The sequence below is a fragment of the Episyrphus balteatus genome, chromosome 2 (genome assembly GCF_945859705.1).
Source record: "Episyrphus balteatus chromosome 2, idEpiBalt1.1, whole genome shotgun sequence".
NCBI lineage: Eukaryota > Metazoa > Arthropoda > Insecta > Diptera > Syrphidae > Episyrphus > Episyrphus balteatus.
In genome coordinates this window covers 111694883-111717365 of record NC_079135.1, presented here as the reverse complement: position 1 = coordinate 111717365, position 22483 = coordinate 111694883, and the positions used below count along the sequence as shown (strand labels likewise).

General features: G+C 30.9%; 1 protein-coding gene and 1 non-coding gene across 2 annotated transcripts; both read left to right on the top strand.

Annotated features, from left to right (window-relative positions):
- Nucleotides 1-4193: 4193 nt before the first annotated feature.
- LOC129909656 (uncharacterized) lies at nt 4194-9032 on the top strand. The gene has a single exon (XM_055986731.1). It carries the CDS (start codon nt 4194-4196, stop codon nt 9030-9032), a length of 4839 nt encoding a protein of 1612 aa, XP_055842706.1.
- An 11318-nt stretch (nt 9033-20350) lies between these two features.
- LOC129912823 (U2 spliceosomal RNA) lies at nt 20351-20544 on the top strand. The gene has a single exon (XR_008771920.1). It is a non-coding gene; the product is annotated as a U2 spliceosomal RNA (small nuclear RNA).
- The last annotated feature ends 1939 nt before the right edge of the window (nt 20545-22483 follow it).

Genomic DNA, 22483 nt, shown 5'->3' with positions numbered 1-22483 from the left:
ATTAATTGATGAAGGTTTTCATATTATGAAAAATTACATATTTTCGTTGAGCCAACGAAAGTTTCGTTGGGCCAACGAAAATGTAGTGTATGAAACGATTTTCGTAATTTTACGAAATTTATTATTTTCAGTGTAGTGCTAAGTAACCCTTGTTCGGTTTAATTTTTAATAAAGATATTTTTTAAAACTTACAATGTGTAAGAAATAAATTAATTGGCGACCGTGACAGGACAACCACATAAAGATAACCAGAAAACGCAAAGTATGGTTTTATGTTGAGTTGTCAAGTGAAGTGAATCACAATCAAGAATTCAGAAAATTACAAAGTATGAAAAATTGTGTTCATTAAATTTTTACAAGTGAAGTTCGGAAAAAACAAAGTACGAACTTTGTAAAGAATACTCGAGTGCCGTAATTTAAAATACCCGGTGCGGACGAGAAAAAATTAACATATAAGTATCCTTGGAATAGGAGAAAAAATAGAACAAAAACCTAAATAAGTATCCTTTCGAAAAGGAGAAAAAAATTAAATCAGTGAAAAATAAGTATCCTAAAGAAGGAGAAAAATTTATAAAATTGAAAGTGAAGGAAAAATAATAAAACTTGTGCAGTATTCAACACAGTGATAGTCAGATAGTGAATAAAAATAAAATGCACGACTGGGGTCGCACGTACTTGCTCTTATGGTAAAAGTTACTCTAATGTTAAGGCTTTTGATTTAACAAAATTAGGAAAATTTAAAATAGGCATGATATTTTTAAGGAATTTCATAAGTAGTGAAAAAAAAATAAAATCTGATTTTTATAAATAACTAAACACTATTTTAAATGGTTTTTTTGCAAAAAACCAAGTATGCCATTTGATTTCTTGTATAAAAAAGAATTTTTAGAAAAAATTTTTTTTTAAACATATTTTTTTTTTTTTGAGAAATTTATTTTATAAACTTCAATGCCATTTCTTTAGGGCATTGCATTAATTGGAATTGTCCGAAAATTGCATTTTCTGTTATGGATACATTTGATAAAGTCAATTTTTATTGTACTCATAAACGTTGCTTTTACTTTAAATTGACAAACATTTGTTCATTATGATAATGTTTTTGGGAAAATCCTACAATTAGTTCAGGTAAAAAAGTTTCCACATTTTTAGGGTTAGGTGATTAGATTGCCATATAGTTGTAGGAAAATCCCTTAAGTGAAGCAGGTACATATGTCCGGTTATTTGCAAACATGTGTAGGTATATGCATACAGTTTTTTAAAGTCTTTAACTCTTTTTCATTAATATATTTTCGGAAAATCCCAAATACCAAACTTGAAGGTATCCAATCTATTATCTATTTGCATGAGCATAGGAAGTTAGGTAATTCATAAATGTACATACAAATATGTATTCTTCTATGTATTGGTCACAAATAACTATTAAGAGTTATAAAAAACCCTTAAATTACGCGTTGGTTTCTTTTACTTTAAAAACAAAACCACTTGATCAATTGACAATCGTTTTTGACCGAGTGCGGAAGAAAATTTAGATTTGAAAAAAAAAAAAAAAAATATTTTGTAAAGACAAAGTTTTTGGAAGTGCTCTATAATAGAAATTGTGTTAAAACCAATTACAAAAACAAATTGTGCAAACACAGGTTTTAAAAGTGTACATCTAATCCAAAAATTGTGTTAAAACCAACTGCATTTTTTAATGCAATATATCAGCAAAGTGCCTCAATATTAAAACTAGTGAAAAGTGAAGTAAAAGACAAAGTTTAATTTTGCTTTTTCTTATTAAGTACTTAAAGTGAAGTGTTAAGCCTTAACCACTAACATAGATATTGAAGATTAATTTAACATACTATTTTTTTTTAAATATCCAAAAAGGGAAACATAAGTTTTATCAATTTGATTTCTTATTTTTTTTTTTAAACAAAGTTTTGTGAAATACTGTGCCTTTGTTTTGATCCAGCTAAAGAAAAAAAAACTACTACCAGCAAGGCGGTGAAACTGACCAAATTGTGTTAAGATATTGATTGGTGAGTTATTTTGAAAGATAAATAATTTGTTCATAATTTGATTTTGACATTTTGATAAAATTTTACATTGAATTTGAAATGGAAAACAATTTTTCACAATCTCAAAACACCAATAAGGGGAAAAAAAATAGAACATTTAATTTTTCTAAAACTGATAAAAACTTAAATAAAGTCTGTAGCGACGTTATTCCTAAAAACGATGACAATTTTAGTTGTATTAAGGGGTCTTTCTGTCAGAACAGTGACATATTTGACGGTAATTTTAGAAATACTCAGTGCACCAGCAATGCGGTGATGGCATTGTGTATGTCCCAACTTAAATCCGTGACAACTTGGAACACTGATTTCATCGATAAGATTTTGGTACAGGGACATGAGCTTCATGTTCAATCAATTTCCAGTTTTGTTGAAAGGTTTGGCCAACCGCCGCCGTCATCTTTTTACTTGGCGGCAGACGAAGTTCTTGAATTTTTTTCGGTTGAAAATACCAATTTTCATGTAGAATATAAGTTAGATCCTTTTCAAGGCTATATTGATGAGTCGGAATGTTTTTTTACGGAGCTTAATCGTTTTTTTTCCAACGAATTATTTGGTGTTTTGACTGTTGCTAATTTGTCGGTTGCAGTTTTAAAGAACGAAAATTTGATTTGTTTGTTCGATCCTCATAGTAGAGATCAAAATCTTAACGCTGTAACAAATGGTGTAGCAGTTCTTCTAATGTTTAAAAGCATACAGGAACTAGTTTCAACCTTTAAATCGTCCTTAGATTCAATGCTAAAGCCTCTATTTAGTATAACTCCATTAAAAATAGAGTATGAGTCATTTTGTGAGAATGAAACTCCGTGGACAGTTAAGCGAAAAAGTTTTTCATTCAAACAAAAACAAATTTTAGAAAAAAACAAAGCTAGATTAAGACTTTTACGTTTGAATGAGACATTTAAAGCAAAAGAACGGAGAACCCAAATAGAATCAAGAAAAGGGAAGAATGAAGCAATTCTACATGCGATAAGAAAAATGGACGTAAAACGGAAAAAAATCTTGCGATCTCAAAAAGATTTTAAAAATAAGGAAAATGATAGTCTTTTAATAAGAATGCAGACAAGGAGAAGTCTAGCTGAAAATCGAATTTTAGAAAAAAAGAAGGACATAGCTAAGAAAAAGATTTTAAGGACTGAGGAAACTTATAAGAAAAGGGAAAATGAGAAACTATTGACAAGAATGCAGACAAGACGTAGCCTAGTTGAAAATCGAATTTTAGAAAAGAAGAAGGACATAGCTAAGAAAAGGATTTTAAGGACTGAGGAAACTTATAAGAAAAGGGAAAATGAGAAACTATTGACAAGAATGCAGACAAGACGTAGCCTAGTTGAAAATCGAATTTTAGAAAAGAAGAAGGACATAGCTAAGAAAAGGATTTTAAGGACTGAGGAAACTTATAAGAAAAGGGAAAATGAGAAACTATTGACAAGAATGCAGACAAGACGTAGCCTAGTTGAAAATCGAATTTTAGAAAAGAAGAAGGACATAGCTAAGAAAAGGATTTTAAGGACTGAGGAAACTTATAAGAAAAGGGAAAATGAGAAACTATTGACAAGAATGCAGACAAGACGTAGCCTAGTTGAAAATCGAGTATTAGAAAAGAAGAAGGATATAGCTAAGAAAAGGATTTTAAGGACTAAAGAAACTTATAAAAAAAAAGAAAATGCAAGACTATTGACAAGAATGCAAACAAGGCGCAGCATCCCTGGATTAAAACAAAAAGAAAAGGCACTCAATTCTAAACAAAGGAAAGAAAAGCGAGAACATCATTTATACAAATTTCGAGAACAATATTACAATACCTTGCAAAAGAAAAACAGTTTAGACTGTCAAGCAAAGCTTAGATTTATTAAAGAAAGAAGCATGTGTCCTGAGCATATTTGTTGTTTTTGTGAAGGGCTATTTTTCGCGCATTCAGTTGTAAAATACCAAACTAATTATTCCAAAAAATATTTTGGAAAAGAATTTGTTGAGAGCATAGATAAATTGAGAAGTAATTTGTCACCGTGGACATGTAAGACTTGTTATAGATACGTCCAAAAAGGTGTTATTCCAAAATTAGCGACCACAAATGGACTTAAATTTATTCCCATTCCAAATTGTATACAAATACTTTCTCCTCTTGAAGAAAGAATGGTTGCGCCCTTCATCAATTTTATGCAAATTCGCGATTTGAAACCCTTTGCCCTGAATCCCCAACTTGGAATGAAAGGAAGCGTTGTCAATATTTCAGTTGAGGTGAATGATATGCTGCAGGTACTGCCACGGCGTTTTGACAATATGAAGACGATTCAGTTAAAACTCAGGCGACATCTTGACCATGCCACAAACTATATGTTTGAGACTATTCGACCAGCAGTTGTGTGTGATGCTTTGAAATACCTCATGACCACACCTCTCTATATAAAAAACAACATTCAAATCGATAAAGCTTACCTTAATCAGTATGACAAGGAGTATGATGAATTAGTTGAGTTCATTGTGGACTCTAATGATGCACAGAACCCACAGGGCTCTCTCGATAGGTTTTCACAAGGTGATAGCATGTTAGAAGAAATTAATTTGGATGAATTCAAAGGGTTACCGAAAGCAAAACCTAGTACATCAAATAAGGGCAAAAGATTTGAAGAGTATCAGGTTTTACAACAAGAGATTCACGATGAGGTCTTAGTTATTGATAGAAACAAAGAAGCAGCAGATTGCATTCCAATAATAGCACCTGGTCAAGGGAAGACTCCAGTACCATGGCACTTATACCCAAATTTAGAGGAACTATGTTTTCCTAAAATTTATTGTGGGCATCCCTTAGAATCTTCAAACAAAATATCTTACTCAGAGAGAGCAAAGTCAATCGCTCGGCGAAATGACAGGCGCGGGTGTGTTCCCACTAAAATTTTATACATGGCAAAAAAGAAACTCGAACAATCGTGTCTCTCAAATATTAATATTTGCCTCCGGAAGAGCAAAAGAACAAATCAAGTGACCGCAGACAATATTTTAAAGAAAAATTTTGTTGATTCCCTTATTCAACACGACGCAGGGTACAGGATTTTAAACCGTATTCCGTCATCTCCGTCATACTGGGAGTTAAAAAAAATGCAATTAATGGCAATGATTCGCCAATTGGGCAAACCTACACTCTTTTTAACTCTGTCTGCTGCCGAATCGAATTGGCCGGAATTAATCCAACTTCTTTCAAAACTATTAAATAACCAAACACTTAGTATTGAAGAAGCCATGTCACTAGAAAACTGCGAAAAAACTGAGCTTATCAGAAATGACCCTGTTACTTGTGCTAGATATTTTGACCATAAAGTTGCCAAATTTATGAAGTACATAAAAAGCAAAAATGGGCCATTCAACGAATTTGAAGTCCTAGACAGTTATCAAAGAGTAGAATTCCAGATGCGTGGTTCACCCCATGAGCACATGTTCTTATGGCTCAAAAATGCTCCTGTTTATAAATTAAACGATGAGGAAAGCAAGTCGCGATGCACCTCGTTTATTGATAGGTTTATCACGTGCGAAGATAACCCTATTAGTCCCTATATACCCTACCTTCGCCATAGGCATTCGCATACTTGTAATAAGGGAAAGTTAAATAAAACCAAATGCAGGTTTAACTTCCCTATACCAGTTATGCTAGAAACCCAAATTCTTGAACCTCTTCCCGAAACTCCAGTAGGTAAAGAAAAAGAAGAACTTTCAGCTATTTTAGGAAAAATTAGGACCCAAATGCAACATTATTTTGAAAAACCATCCCTTGTTCCTTTTGGTGAGATACTGCATTCACTCAAAATTACAGAGTCCCAATACATTAATGCCATCAGGAATTCCTTAAAGAACCCCCAAGTATTTTTAAAACGCAACAGTTTAGAAGTTGCAATAAATTCCTACAATAAGGACGTTTTGAATTTGTTTGAGTCGAACATCGATGTTCAGTTTGTCTTGGAGGAATACGGAATAGCTAATTATATTGTGAACTACATTAGCAAAGTGGATGCTGGTTTATCCAAGCTTCTAAGAGATGCTGCATCAGATATTAATCAGGGCCATAAAAATATTAAAGACAAATTTAGAAATATCGCGAATGTTTTTCTCAACAGCAATTTGATGTCTGCTCAAGAAGCTGCATATCACGTACTATCTTTGCCATTGTCGAAAAGTAGTAGAGGACATGTTTTTATAAATACAAGTCCAATTGAAAGTAGATTAATGATGCTAAAGTCCAATAAGTTTCTTCAGAACCTTAACTCTGATTCCACTGACATTTTTGTCGAAAATGACTTTAAAAAATATTCAAAAAGGCCTGTGAAACACGAAGAATTATGCTTAGCAGATTTTGTTGCGAATTTCACACATTCGCGTAGGCAAAATGATGAAGAAAATGAAAACGAAGATAACTATCATTTAAGGCACAATTCTAAGATAATTCGATATAGAAGATACAAATTGGCACAGGATCCACACAATTATTATCGTGAGCAGATACTTTTATTTATGCCTTGGAGAAATGAGGCCGAGGAAATAGAAAATATCGATTCTAAGGAAGCTTATTTGAGGAATAGAACATTAGTTGAAGCGAATAGATTAAAATATGCCATAGTAGAAGACGATATTTTAGATGAAGCACTTGAAGAAATAAGACAAGGCAACGAAAGGCATGAATGCACTCCATCAGATTTTCTTCCTGAACCAGAGCAGATAGATATTTTAGAGCAGGGCGGAGTAGAAAATAAAAAGGAAAATTTAGTTAATCGTTTCGTGAGTCCACCCAAAATTTCCCAAGAGCGTATGATTTTACTGCTGAACAAATTAAACAAAGACCAACGAGAATTTGTAATGCATGTATATAATTGTTTTAAAACGAAAAACTGTTTGCCTCTTAATATATTCTTAAGTGGTTCTGCTGGAGTCGGTAAATCTACGGTAATCAACTCCATATTCCAACTAATTACTAAATATTTTGATAATAGACCGGGAGCAATTGGAGATTCCATAAAAGTTTTGCTAACTGCTCCCTCAGGAAAAGCTGCTTTTTTGATTAATGGGGTGACACTTCATACAGCTTTCGCTCTCCCCGTTTCTCAGTACGGAGGGACCATGCCCAATCTTTCCAGTGATATTGCGAACACGATACGACAAAAGTTAATCAATCTTAAATTGCTTATTATTGATGAAATATCAATGGTTGGAAGTCGTCTTCTAAGTAGGGTAGATACAAGACTACGACAGGTTATGGGCCGAAATGAACCATTTGGAGGGATTTCCATTATTTTAGTTGGAGACTTGAACCAGTTACCTCCTGTCTTTGACACGTTTATATTTAAGGCACCACAAAATAACGACTTAAATGTTTTTGCCGAAACGAACACGTTATGGGCACTTTTCAAAATTTTTGAGCTAACCAAAATCATGCGCCAACAAAATGAAACCTTATTTATAAACGCACTGAATAATCTTGCTACGGGAACAATGACAAGTGAAGATATTCAGCTAGTTAAGAGTCGTGAAGTTGATAGCACTTCTATACCTGAAGACGTAATTCGATTGTACTCAACGAATAATGACGTTGATGAGTATAATAGTTTAAAACTGTCAAAAGCACCGGGTGAAGAAATAAGTGCCACATCCATCGATTCTGTGCTTGGAAAAGTGGGAGAAGCAATTAAAAAACGAGCATTGGAAGCACTTCAGAAGAAAAAGTTGTCTGATTTAGGGGGTCTTTCAAATATAGTACGTCTTAAGAAAAACATAAAATATATGATTACAACAAATATAGATGTTGAAGACGGTTTGGTGAACGGAGCCTGTGGTGAACTCAAGCACATTTCAATGAAACCCAATACGAGTGAAGTAGACAAAATTTGGATTTTATTTCCACCAAATCCTCAAGTTGGATTGAAAGCCCGACAGTCCTTAAATAAATTCATAGAATTAAATGACATAGACCGCAACTTGGTCCCTATTGAAAGGAAAGTTCATTCAATAAATGTGAATACCGTTAACACATACCAAATTCTTAGAAAACAATTTCCAATAGTTCCAGCAGAAGCCATAACAATTCATAAAAGCCAAGGCCAAACATACGATAAAGTGTGCATCGATCTGAGAAAATCGAAAAAAATCAGAAGATCTATGATGTACGTTGCGTTAAGTAGAGTAACATCTTTGACAGGGCTTTTTATAATTGGTAATTTCTCACCACCAAATGCTACAGCCGAAGAAAATTTGATTTTGGATGAGTTAAGACGTCTTAGAAATGATTGTAAAATGAATTTGTCGTTTAAAAATTTTGACCAAAAAACCGGCTTAATTGTTGCTTACCAAAATGCTCGTTCTCTTAAAAAGAACATAAATTGCGTTATAGCCGATCACTGGTACTCAAATTGTGATGTTTTAGTTTTTTCCGAAACTCAAACACTTTATTCAGATTCTTTGAATATACCGGGATTTAAACTAATTTATAGGTCAGATCAGGATTATAAAAAGCGTAAGCCCAGAGGATTAATGTGTTTTGTAAAGGAAACCTTATCAATTGACACAAAGAGCATCAAATCGGCTACAATACAAATAATTATAGATTCGACAAAGAAAACTCATATTGATTTGCTCTCATTTGAATTAGGTGAAGTTTTAGTTATCGCAGGTTATAAATCTCCTTCGGCTTCATTTGAAGACTTTAGGGAACAATTCAAAGATTTTATGAATGAAATAAGACACAAATTACTTGGAAAAATCGTTCTGTTGGGAGATTTTAACATCAATTTAAGAAATAAGCCGAACACATTTCTCCATGAAACTTTGACGGAATGGAATCTTAGATCCGCACTACCTAACAATACAGTTACTACAGACAACAATACCCAAATTGATGTCATATTTTCAAACATACATCCACTAGAGTGTGGAGTGTATGAAAGCTTCTTCTCAGATCATAAACCAATTTACTTTATATTTCCACAAGAATAATTAATATGGTGAGATGATCGAATAGGTTTTGGTTAGGTTTTCATAGTTCTTCTTTTATAATTGTTTTTTTTTTTCTTTATTATAATGTTACATTCATTTTGCATACATTTTTTGTTCATAACCGTATTTCTTACATTACAACATGAGGACTATGCCTACCGGGGAAACCTCGGTAAAAAAAACGCGTGAAGGGTCTACCTCCTGGGTAACGTGGAAAGACCTAAAATTTAATTTTGAGTGTTAAAAAAAATATAAGCTAAGTTGTAGGTTTTAAGAAATGTGGGTTATATAATTTTTAGAAAAATTTGGTTCATAAAAGGGAAGAGCCGACATTTAGGACAGATTTTGCTGAATTTTTTTTGTGTTTGACTTTTTTGAAGAAAAAAAAATGCAGTTATATTGCAATTATATTGTATATTACATTAGAGCCGTTTTCGAGTTATTTGGTACAATTTGAAAAATTTGTATGGGAGGTAGGTACACTTTTTAGACTTTTTTGAGAAAAACTAAAAATGCAGTATTATTGCAATTGTTTTGAATATTACGTCTGCAAAGTTTAATCAAAATCGTTAGAGCCGTTTTCGAGTTATTTGGTTTGAACTGAAAAATTTGTATGGGAGGTACACTTTTTAGACTTTTTTGAGAAAATCTAAAAATGCAGTATTATTGCAATTGCCTTGAATATTAAGTCTGCAAAGTTTAATCAAAATCGTTAGAGCCGTTTTCGTGTTAATTGGTTTGAACTGAAAAATTTGTATGGGAGGTACACTTTTTTGACTTTTTTGAGATAATCTAAAAATGCAGTATTATTGCAATTGCCTTGAATATTACGTCTGCAAAGTTTAATCAAAATCGTTAGAGCCGTTTTCGTGTTAATTGGTTTGAACTGAAAAATTTGTATGGGAGGTACACTTTTTTGACTTTTTTGAGAAAAACTTAAAATGCAGTATTATTGCAATTGCTTTGAATATTACGTTTGCAAAGTTTAATCAAAATCGTTAGAGCCGTTTTCGAGTTATTTGGTTTGAACTGAAAAATTTGTATGGGAGGTACACTTTTTAGACTTTTTTGAGAAAATCTAAAAATGCAGTATTATTGCAATTGCCTTGAATATTAAGTCTGCAAAGTTTAATCAAAATCGTTAGAGCCGTTTTCGAGAAATTTGCAATATCGTATTTTTTTGTATGGGAGGTATACGATATAAACGAGATATAAAAAAACAAAAAAAAACCAACTTTCGAAATTCTATAAAAATCATCTGTACCAAATTTGAAGAAAATCCGACCACCCGTTTAGCCAGTAGAAATGTGTACAGATGGACGCACAGACGCACAGACGCACAGACGCACAGACGCACAGACGCACGGACGGAATTGCGAGACCCACTTTTTCGGAATTCTCCATCATCGTAATGTTGGTTTTGATTAAAACCTCAATTTTTTTTTTCGACACGAAACCAATACTTGCCCTATAGAGCAAGTAAAAAATTGAATACAAAAGGTGATCTAAGAATATAAAAAGAATTAAAAAAAAAAAAAAATAAAAATAAATAAATGAATAAAAAGAGTTTAAAAAAAAAAAAAAAACTAAAAAATAAAATAAAAAAAATAAAAATAAATAATTATATTACGAAGTGAAATAAATATGTTTATGTATACATATATACAAATAAAAATATAAAAAAAAAGGAAAAAATTGATTGAATAAAAGAGTGACAATAAAGACTGAAGAGTAAAAGAGAAAGATAATAGTGAAAGAAAGAGAAAACAGAAAATAAATAAACAAAAAGTGTGAACAAAGAAAATAATAAAAAAAAAGAAAATTAAAATATATTCAGTGCAGATAAACAGGAAATATAAATTGTGAAATATAAATTATATATGTATATAAAGAAAAAAAACAAAGCAAAGCAAAAATTTTAAATTAAAGTGAATACATATATAAAAAAAAAAAAACAAAAGTTATAAATAAAAAAAAAATAATAAAAAAACTCATATACAAACATATAGTGAAACAAGGACAGGAAAAGCTCAGTGATCAAGAAACCAGAGTGGAATCAACATCAACAGTAGCAGAAGTATTACAAGCGCAGAAAACAACGGTATAAATACATTTTATTGTAAGTTGTTTATATTAATATTAACTAAAATAGACATAAGAAAAAACTATATTGTTAAGGAAAGTTGAAAAGAAAAATTATATTATTAAAGAAAGTTAAAAAGTATAAATAATTTTGAAGAAAAAGAATAGAAAGAAAAATTTAAGCAAATCATTTGAAAAATTTATAAAATAAACATACTGGACGAACTACTCGACCAATTTGAAAAACTTAACCTTCAAAACAAATCAAGCATCAAAATGCCAGACGAAATTGAAAATGTAGTCGCTCGACTAATAGAAGCCAATACTGCTACCCTTCAAGCAGAAATTTTGACATTAAAAAACACACTTCAAACTTTAACAAATTCAAACGCAGTAACTGAATACAAGACTCAAACAATTGACGAGCAAATAACATGTACGGAAGGTTTAGATGTAATAAAATCATTACCTGAGTTTTCAGGAATAAATATTAATTCATACGTTAGCTGGCGCGAAGCAGCTAACAATTCAATTTCCCTCTATACAAAAGGCAGTCGTAGATACTTCGCTGCCCTTACAATTTTTAGAAACAAAATTACACATAGTGCAAATGACGTACTAACCAATCATGGTACAGTACTTAATTACGATGCTATAATTTCGCGTCTTGATTTCGCTTACGCTGATAAGCGCCCTGCTCATATCATTGAGCAAGAGTTAAGTATATTACGACAAGGTAGTACAACTCTTATTGATTATTACAATCTTGTTAATACGAAATTAACACTTTTAATCAATAAAACAATTATGTCGCATGGTACCGACTCAGCCCTAACTAGGGAACTTAATGATACTCATCGCAGGAATGCTCTCCGAGTATTCATTACAGGATTGAATGCTCCTTTGTCGAACATTCTTTTCTCTCTCTCTCCAGAAGATTTACCTTGTGCTTTAGCGAAAGCGCAAGAACTTGAGTCGAATAACCTTAGAGCTAATTTTGCTCTACAATTCAATCGCTCTACACGAGAAACCAACAATTACCAAAATAATTTAAGATTTCCTCCACGGAATCAAAATAGTAGTCAAAATAAGAAACCAGAACCTATGGAACTAGGAAGCTCGGCACATCGGCCAATTACTCATCATGAGCAAAATAGATTTAATTATGAAAGAGCTAAAAATAATCCATTTCGACAAAATCACTTTAATCAAAATCATGGGAATAATAATTTCCAAAATAATGCCAACCAGCCTCGATGGCAAAAACCGACGTACAATACGTTCAATAATCCGCAAAGAGCAATTTTTAAAAGAGAACATAACAGTTTGCAACAAAGTTTGCAAAAACCCCCCCAAAAAATGGAAAGGGTAAATAATCTTAATGAGGAAGGTTTTTTAGACGAGACCCAGGATTGCCCTTCATTTTCAGGAGCACTCCACAGGGAAAATTAAAAATTCTAATTGACACAGGTGCAACTTGCTGTTATTGCAAGCCCAACGCACTACAAAACAGACAGCAACTGACAATAAAGAAAAAAGTAAGAACAATAAATGGGTCCACCATTATAGACTACTTCTATGATGTTTATATTTTTGATAGATATGTTAGATTTTACGAAATAGAAAATCTTGAAGAAGATTTATTAATAGGATGTAATCTTATTAAAAATGCAGGTATTAAAATAGATTTTGAAAAAGAATTATTAATATATAAAAATAAGAAAGAAAAAATACATATACCACATGACTCAATAAATAAAATTATTGATCTAAAAGAAAATGAAGTTGATATAAAAAAGTTGCAAAATAAAGTAGTTGAAAGAGTAGTACGAATACACTCAAATATTAATCTGAATTTACCTTTCAGAACCGATGTAAGAGCAGAAATACGCACAACTGTTGAAACTCCTATATGGAGTAAACAGTATCCTTATCCACTTTCTGCTAATTCATTTATTAATAAAGAGTTACAAAGAATGTTAAAAGATGGAATAATTCAGCCATCAAAGAGCCCTTATAACTCACCAGTTTGGGTAGTTTCTAAAAAAGGAACAAACGAAGACGGTTCTCCAAAAATGAGACTCGTCATTGATTTTAAAAAAATCAACGAGCATACAATTTCCGATAAATATCCCATACCAGATAGTAATGTAATACTATCAAATTTAGGAAAAGCAAAGTACTTTTCCACAATTGATTTAGAATCAGGATTTCATCAAATAAAGATGAATACAGCAGATATAGAAAAAACGTCATTTTCAGTAAATAACGGGAAATATGAATTCCTCAGAATGCCATTTGGACTAAAAAACGCTCCAGGCATATTTCAAAGAGCTATGGACGATATTTTAAGGGATTACGTAGGAAAAATATGTCATGTTTACATAGACGATATAATCGTATATTCAAATAATATACATGAACATGAACAACATTTAGAAAAAATAATAGATGTTTTAAAAAATGCAAACATGAAAATTTCATTAGAAAAATCCACATTTTATAAGAAAGAAGTAGAATTTTTAGGCTATGTAGTAGGGCACGGAATTATTAAAACAGACCCCAGGAAAATAGAATCTATTCAAAATTTTCCTCTTCCAAAAACTTTGAGACAATTAAGAAGTTTCCTAGGATTAACAGGTTATTATAGAAAGTTCATTAAAAATTACGCAAAGTAGCGAAGCCTCTTACTAAACACTTAACGGGAGAAAATGGAAAAGTATCCCAATATGTTTCTAAAAAAACAAAAGTATATTTAGATCAAGAGGGAATCAAAGCATTCCAAGAATTAAAAAACTACTTAATGAACGAGGTAAAATTAGCTCAACCTGATTTTAATAAAAAATTTGTCTTAACGACTGACGCGTCAAACGATGCTGCACTCAAAAAATTTCATGTGTAAATAGTACTAATAACTGCGTACATTCTACGAATTTTATTCGTGGTTTTCAGCCACGAATATTATTCGTAAAATAGACGTATATTAGTACTTTAACAATATTTTATTAGTATTCGTAGAAAATCATGCGTATATTGTACGAATACTATTAGTAGATTTACGTTCCCATTCGTACATTGTACGAATAATATTGTAGTATTTACTAATTCATTCGTACATTGTACAGCACTATTCGTATATTGTACGAATAGAATTGTAATATTTACGAATGGCTTTACTAATAATTCGTACATTATACAGTGCTATTCGTATATTGTACGAATGTTATTTATTGTAGAACTTTCCGCCATTGAATTTTTTTCCTGAAATTTCCTGAAATATGAATTGTTGAAATAATTATTCAAGCATATAACTGTACTGCAAAACTACAAAAATATATTTCATTAATATTTTACATTTATAAATAAAATGAATGTTTTTTTATCTTAAATATTATACCATATGTAATGTATTCCACGGTGTTCATATTGTTTGTCTTGGAAGGCCACTGAAAATATACAAACATTTAACATTGAAAATCCTTCGAAAAAATGTCTACTTACTACAAATATTTTTAGAAAAGCTCCAGTAACCAGTGACAGGTTTTGATATCGTCCGCCATTTTTCAATTTGTTTAGCTGATTGTTGACGAATTTCCGATGCTAACCTTGAAAGAATATTCCAAAATGAAAGTAAAAAGGCACTTAATAAATCAATATTTATGAAATAACATAAATATATGTATATTTTAATGTAACATTAATGTTTCACAACAATGAATAATTCTTAAACATAAATTTACTCACCTGGTTTTTGTTATAATTGTAGTTGTTCGTTCGGTTTAGTAATCACTTTATATATCCACGGTAAACTTTATATTAAATGTACATAGCTATAAAGAAACAAGCACTATCTTTTGGCGCACTGAAACTAAACTATTTTTATAAACTTTATATTTTTAAATTATATTAATTTTATGTATATTTTCCACGAAATATAAATGTTATACATGCGACAACACGCGTATTGCAACTAATTTTTTGATGCTATTTAGGAATGGAAAACGTTTAACAAATAACGGAAATAACGGGTATTTCGGTTCAAAATTGTTGCAACTCAACGAATTATTCGTACATTCTACTAATAATGCGTACAGGTACCTTACGAATGAATTTTGGCTACGAATATTAGTTTTTATTAGTAAATATTACGAATTTATTAGTAAATACTACGAATTTATTAGTAAAAACTACGAAGTCATTCGTACGAGGAATTCACGAATGTTATTAGTAATATGTACACAATAATTCGTACAATGTACTCATGAAATTTGTTTAATTTTTGTTCACGAATAAAATTAGTGCATTGAACGAATAAATTCGTGCATTATACCACACTTATTAGTAAAACTTTACTAATGCATTCGTAAAAATATTACCGCACGAATACATCGTATATTTTACGAATATGCGTACAATACACGAATATTTTTTCTACGAATGCCATTCGTAGCCGTTTTACTAATAAATTTTTTGAGTGTGTAGGTGGAGTATTATCACAGGATGATAAACCCATCATTTTTATATCTAAAACATTAGATCCAACTGAAAGAAACTATGCAACTAATGAAAAAGAGTTATATGCCATAGTGTGGGCACTCAAAACTCTACGAAATTACCTTTACGGTGTGTCTGATTTAGAAATACATACAGATCATCAACCTCTTACATATGCAGTTTCCCAGCGAAACCCTAACACAAAAATGAAGCGTTGGCACAATTTTGTAGAAGAATATGCTCCAAAGATAATATACAAACCAGGAAAGACAAACGTTGTAGCTGATGCCCTTTCAAGGCAAAATTTAAATCAGATAACTGATAATAGTTCCTCAACGGACGCAACAATACATTCAGCGGAAAGCAGTGATAATACTGTCATCAATGAAACGAATAAACCATTAAACGACTTTCGTCAACAAATTCTATTAGCCAAAGCTAAATTTACAATTCATGAAAAAATTCAAAATTTCCCAAATAGATTACGTCATATTATTGAATATGATACCCCCGAAAATTTAATTGTAATACTAAAAGAATATTTAAGACCAGGAGTCGTAGCTATACATTGCACACCTGAAGATCTTTACGAAATAAAAAAGATAATTTTAGAGACATTCAATAATAAGTTTCTTTACACAAAAATATTCCCAAATGATGTATGTAACAAAGAGGATCAAAGTGCAATCATACAACAAACTCATACACGAGCGCACAGAAACTATAGAGAGAACATTAAACAAATATATGACATTTATTATTGGCCAAATATGCGAAAACAGTTTAAAGAATTTACAAGAAACTGTGAAATTTGTAATAAACTTAAATATGATAGGCATCCAAAGTTAATACCAATTGGAGAGGCTCCAATTCCAAAGAAAGAGGGGGAATTCCTCCATAAAGACATTTTTTCAGCGCAGCAAATAAAATATTTAACGTGTATTGATGCATATTCAAAATTCTTAACAGTAAAACTTTTAGAGAATAAAACTAACTTAGAAAATAAAGTTTTGGAAGTTTTACAAATGTATCCCAATTGTAAGAAGATTACACTAGATAACGAAAGAGGATTTCAATCCATGGTCTTTAAGAATCTAATGAGTAGATTAAACATTGAACTTTTCTTCTGTGACCCAGGTCATAGTTCAACAAATGGACAAGTTGAAAGAATACATTCAACTTTAGCAGAAATAACCAAATGCATAAAAGATGAGTATGAAATCATAGATACAACAGAAGCTTTACTTAGAGCAGTACAACAGTACAACCAAACAATTCATTCTGTAACGAATATGAAACCATTTGAAATTTTGTTTAATAAATCAAACCATAGTAATATCCCAGAGAAATTAAAAGAAGCGCAAAATAAAATGCTTAAGTATAATAACAAAAAAAGGGAAATGAGAAATTTTAAACCTAAGGAAGTAGTATATGAAAAGATTTTGCAGTTTAAGAATAAAAATAAAATGATCAACAGTTATAAAAAACAAGTAGTAAAAGAAGATTTAGGAAATAAGGTTAGAGGAGGAAAGAGAATAATTCATAAGGATAATATTAAAAGTTAAATTTATATTTCTATTTCAGAAAATGGAAACACTATTTATATTAATGACATTGATAGCAATTGGAACATGCGATATAGTTGACTACACGAGAGAAAACTATTTACTACTAGAGAATGGTAATGCAGCTCTGTATAATGATTACGGAACTATTTTTCATATAACACATATTACTTACATTGAAAAATTACTAAAAGAAACCGAACTTGAAATAGAAAAGAACTATTACAAAAATGTAAATTTTGACAATGTTGATAATGACATGTTTAATGCTAGTAAGGATACAGATATTACAATTATAAAAACATTATTAGGACAACTACGAATGACAAATAGATATAGACGAGGTATTGACGAAATAGGAAAAATTTGGAAATGGATTTCAGGTTCACCTGACCACGATGACTTAATATTAATAAACAACAAACTATCAGAACTCGTTACAAACAATAATAAACAATTTGTAACAAACTCAGAAATATTTGATGCAATAAAAAAACTCTCTGAATCATTACCTACATACAATAGAAAACGATGTACAACTTAGACTAGCAAGAGAACGAAATAAATTAATTGTAATAGAATTACAGAATGTGGTACAAACCATAGCATTGGCAAAATTAGGAACATTAAATCCTGCAATATTAAACTTACATGACATAAGGGAAATAACGAGACATGAACATGGAAGTATGACTATAACAGACTTAATAGATGTATCTAAATTTAAAATAATTCAAAATAAAGATGTAATTGTTATTCTAATTAAATACCCAATTGTAAACAAAAACTGTAAGCTTTACGAAGCAAGGGCCATAAGCCAAACAGATGGAAAATTAATAATAGATAAGGAAATTGCTAAATGTAACAAGGATTACATAAATGTGAATCAATGTAAAATAGAATTAAGATACAATTTTTGTAAATTAAATTTGAATAATACTTGTTTATCAAATTTGTTAAATAATCAGAAAGCTAAATGCAATAAGATAAAAGAAAAAAATATTAACTTAGAAGTAATTAAAGATGGTTCAATTTTAATATCCGGAGAACATGTGGTCGACAACACAACAATAAATGGAGTATACCTAATTACATTCGAAAACTATACAACAATAGATGGAGTAGTTTATGAGAATCCAACATACGAAATACAAAATTATTTAAGAACGTACACCATAGATAAATATGAAATAGAAAACTATTTCGAATCATTGAATGAAGAACTTAAATTTGAAAACATAAATTTGATTGAATTTTTACAAGACGAAGCCGTCAATAGTCCTATCATTACGTCATTTACATTAATGATCATCATTATAGCCACAGCCTTATGCGTCATCTATTATTTGAAGATGAGATCACCAAATCAAATACAATTGCAAAATCAACAGGAAATCCGTTTTAATAATATTATGAAAAAAATAGCAGATCTAACTGAAGAACGGGGCGTTCTTCCTAAAGAAGGAGGGGAGTTAAGGTCCGATGTTTACATATACCCCAAACGTCAAATTAAGAATATTTGAATCAACCAATAAAGCCTGCTAAACTTCTCAACAATATAGTAAACATCATATCAATAGAGCATCCGGCCAATGATGCAATCCAAAATTATAACTTAAACAAGTACGATCACAATCATGCAGGTAATCAATACCCCTGGGATGCAGTGTTCCAGATTCCAGTTGATGAGATCACCATCTCCCACCATAAAGTTAGATATAAGAAAACACTTGAAATGTATTTTAGTCTTAAGTCTGATATTGTACCCGTTAGTGTTAAGTAACCCTTGTTCGGTTTAATTTTTAATAAAGATATTTTTTAAAACTTACAATGTGTAAGAAATAAATTAATTTATTATTTTAATGTGTATTTTTTTTTTATATCAAAGAATCTAATCTCTACTTTATTTCATTAGTAGGTACCTACAGAGGTTGAAGGTATTGGTTTGGAACCGAATAGCAATTGATTTAATAAAAAAAAATTAAACAGGTAGGTTACTCAGTTTACTGACTAGATTTTAGGTAACAACTGTAAGCAAAACAAATTTAAAAAAATTTGTAACCAACTAAATAATATAGAAAAGCTAATTTTCCATGAAAAGTGTCTTTAAACCATTTTAAAGTTAGTCTTAGTTTTCGAGCTAAATCGGAAAAAAAACTGAAAACCGATCAGTATCCCGTTTTCTGAGAAATACCTACATCCTACACCATCGCATTTAGTAGTTCGTAGCATTTTTGGCTGAAGCATACTTTTATGGCAAGGAATCATATTCAACAACGAGTTAACATGATTCTTAAAAAAAAAAAACTCTGAGTAATTTGAGGTTTAAACCGAGTGTTTTTCTATTTATTCGATCAGCTAATTAAGTAGTTAAAACCTACTTAGGCCCAATTTATTCACACTCCATTAATTTTAAAGTCTCCATTAAAAACGGGAAATTTTAAAATTTGTATGTGATTTGACAGATTTTTTATTTTTAATGGGGCCTTTATATATAATGGAGATGGAGAGTGAATAAATTGGACCTTAGTATAAAATTCCTAAATATTTTTTGTTCAACAACAAAATCATTACATTGAAAGAGGTTCCTCATCTACCTACCTACCTGTTGATAGGGAATAGCCTATTACAGAAGTTCTTCAGTTCTTGCAGGTACCTGTAATTGTTCTTGTTTAAGTACGTACTAGTTTTAATGTCTGATTTGCATGCCATGCAATTCATTCAATAATTCCAGCAAAGAAATATCAAAATGGTAGGTACATATTTTAAAATTAAAAAATATCTCTGTAGGTAGGTACTTGGTTCTTGGTTAATGGTACGAAGGTAAACCAAAACCATAACCATTCAAAACATAAATTTCTATCAACCACCAAATTAAATTCAAAGTGTTCCTCTTGTGCCAATGCACTCGTAAATAGAAAGGCAAGCAGAGGGTAGAGCTAGCCAGCATAATGCTGCTTTCTACATGCATTTAATTTTCACTGTACATTTCAATTTATGTTCTATGGGTAAATTATTGGGGTGGCGCCTTGCGCAATGGACATGAACAAAGAAGCATAAAATGCCTACCTTTATAACAACAACAATTTACATGAATTTATTTCGAATATTCTATATATTCACAGTGAGTTTTTGTTGCAAATGTAATCAAGTAATAGTAAAATGGATGGAAACAGTATCGCTTCTCGGCCTTATGGCTAAGATCAAAGTGTAGTATCTGTTCTTATCAGCTTAACATCTGATAGATCCCCCATCGGGGGACAACAAATGTTAAACTGATTTTTGGAAATAGACGGAGTGCTAGGGGCTTGCTCCACCTCTGTCGCGGGTTGGCCCGGTATTGCAGTACCGCCGGGATCGGCCCAAATAAATAAAAATTCACTATTAAATTGATATAATATTTTTGTAGTTAAAGTACGTAGTATAGTTTATAATAGTACCTAACCTACATAATCCTTAAATACGTGTCAATTTCCAGGCATGGGTAAGTCGATACAATTGTATCGAAATTTTCGATACAAATAGTTTGCTCGATGCTCGAACCTCGAATATGATACAGTTTTTTACTCTGTGGTCTGTGTCATAAAATTCTTCCCCACGATTTTTGCATTTTTTTTAATAAATTGTAACTTGTAGTATTCTGTAAATTACGCAAATAATTTTGATTAAATTTTATATTAATTTCTAGTGTGAAAAATATATTTCAATACAATTGTAACCATAATAATACAAATAAAATGTTCAGTACAATTTAAAAAATGTCATTTTCCATCCCTGATGTCAATTTCATTGTACACTGTAAAATATTTATTAATTAGGTAGGCAAGGCACTGTTATCGTTATGTAGTTATTATTGCATGTACTTAAATTGCAATTTGCATTGCAATTCCACAAAAAAATTGTCACGAAGGTAGTCGGGTAGTGTAAGCAAAATAAAATGACACAAACAGTGCTGCCCCCGAACTGGTTGAAAATGTAGTGTGGGTCGTGGGTTGAGGAGTCAAAAAGTAGTAGATATTTTATTTTTGAAAATGCGAAAGAAGGGCGACAAAAAATAGTGTTAAAAAGAAATACATGATACAACAAAAGACAGACCAATTTGTGCTCAATCTAAAAGAAATTCTTAGGAGAGGTATGCTCGGTTTGCTCAAGTATTTACTTCAGGATTTCTTCAGTAGGTATAATCATAACCTAAAATTAAATAAAAGTATAAAAAACGAGAACCCAGTTCAAGAATAGAAATGCAAGACCAAATGTTCACTTGAGAAAAATTTTAAAAGACTAAATTATATGTAGGTACAAGAAACTTTAGCTTAAATTTAAATAAATTTGAAAATCCTTAAAAACTTTAAAGAATATTTGTGTGTTTTAAAATAAATAAGTTCTGCCATTGAGTAGTAATATGTGTATACAAACTAAACTACCTATCAGAAATTAAATTTTAAATCCACACTTTTTTATTGCACTTTAAACACGATTGATTTTCTATTAGATTATACCATGCTTGCTTTAAAACCTAGATAAATCTACACGCAGTTACTATGTACGTCTAGGTATATTCGTATTTACCTTTACCAATCGAATGTTTTAAAAGTTTTATTATACCTACTCGAACTTCCTTCATAATCCTGAGAAATTTTCATATTACCTGAGTTTTTTGTTATCCTTATTATGGTCATTCCATATTAATAAGTGTGCATAGGAAGGAATAAGTAGAACTTTGAAAAAGTTGCAAGAGCATAGGAAGGTTGGGAAAATACTTCTCCTTGTGCAACTTCTCACGTTTCCTAGTAAATTCAACTGAAAGTTTTCAAATATATAAATACCTACATACCTCTCTATATTTTTTATGAACGTGATCAATCCATGAAAACTTTAGAATTATGTTTACCTTTGTTCGTTTTATTATGCTCAGAGAATAATTGATTTTAGAAAAATGAATGAAATAGGTATCAAGTCGGTAGGTACCTCCTACCTATGAAAACTGTTATAATAAGGATGCGAAAGAAGATTTCGGTTTGAAGTAAAAGGAATTTTTTTTTTGTTTTTGTTCCAATGTTCAATTTGAATGACATGTAGGTATTTTTAAATGTAAGCTGATTCATGACAAGGTCATATTTTTTCTTTGGAATTCATATTCTTGTTCATGATTCATTTGATGTTTTACTTTTAATGTTAGCTATTCGTGTGCGTGCGGATGTTTAAGTATATGCAAATATCCTTACCCAAATATTCATTTTCCTGAGGCTCTTATAGATTCGTCCTATTTTTTTTTTGTGTAGGAGTAAAAAAAATAAGCCTATTAAAGGG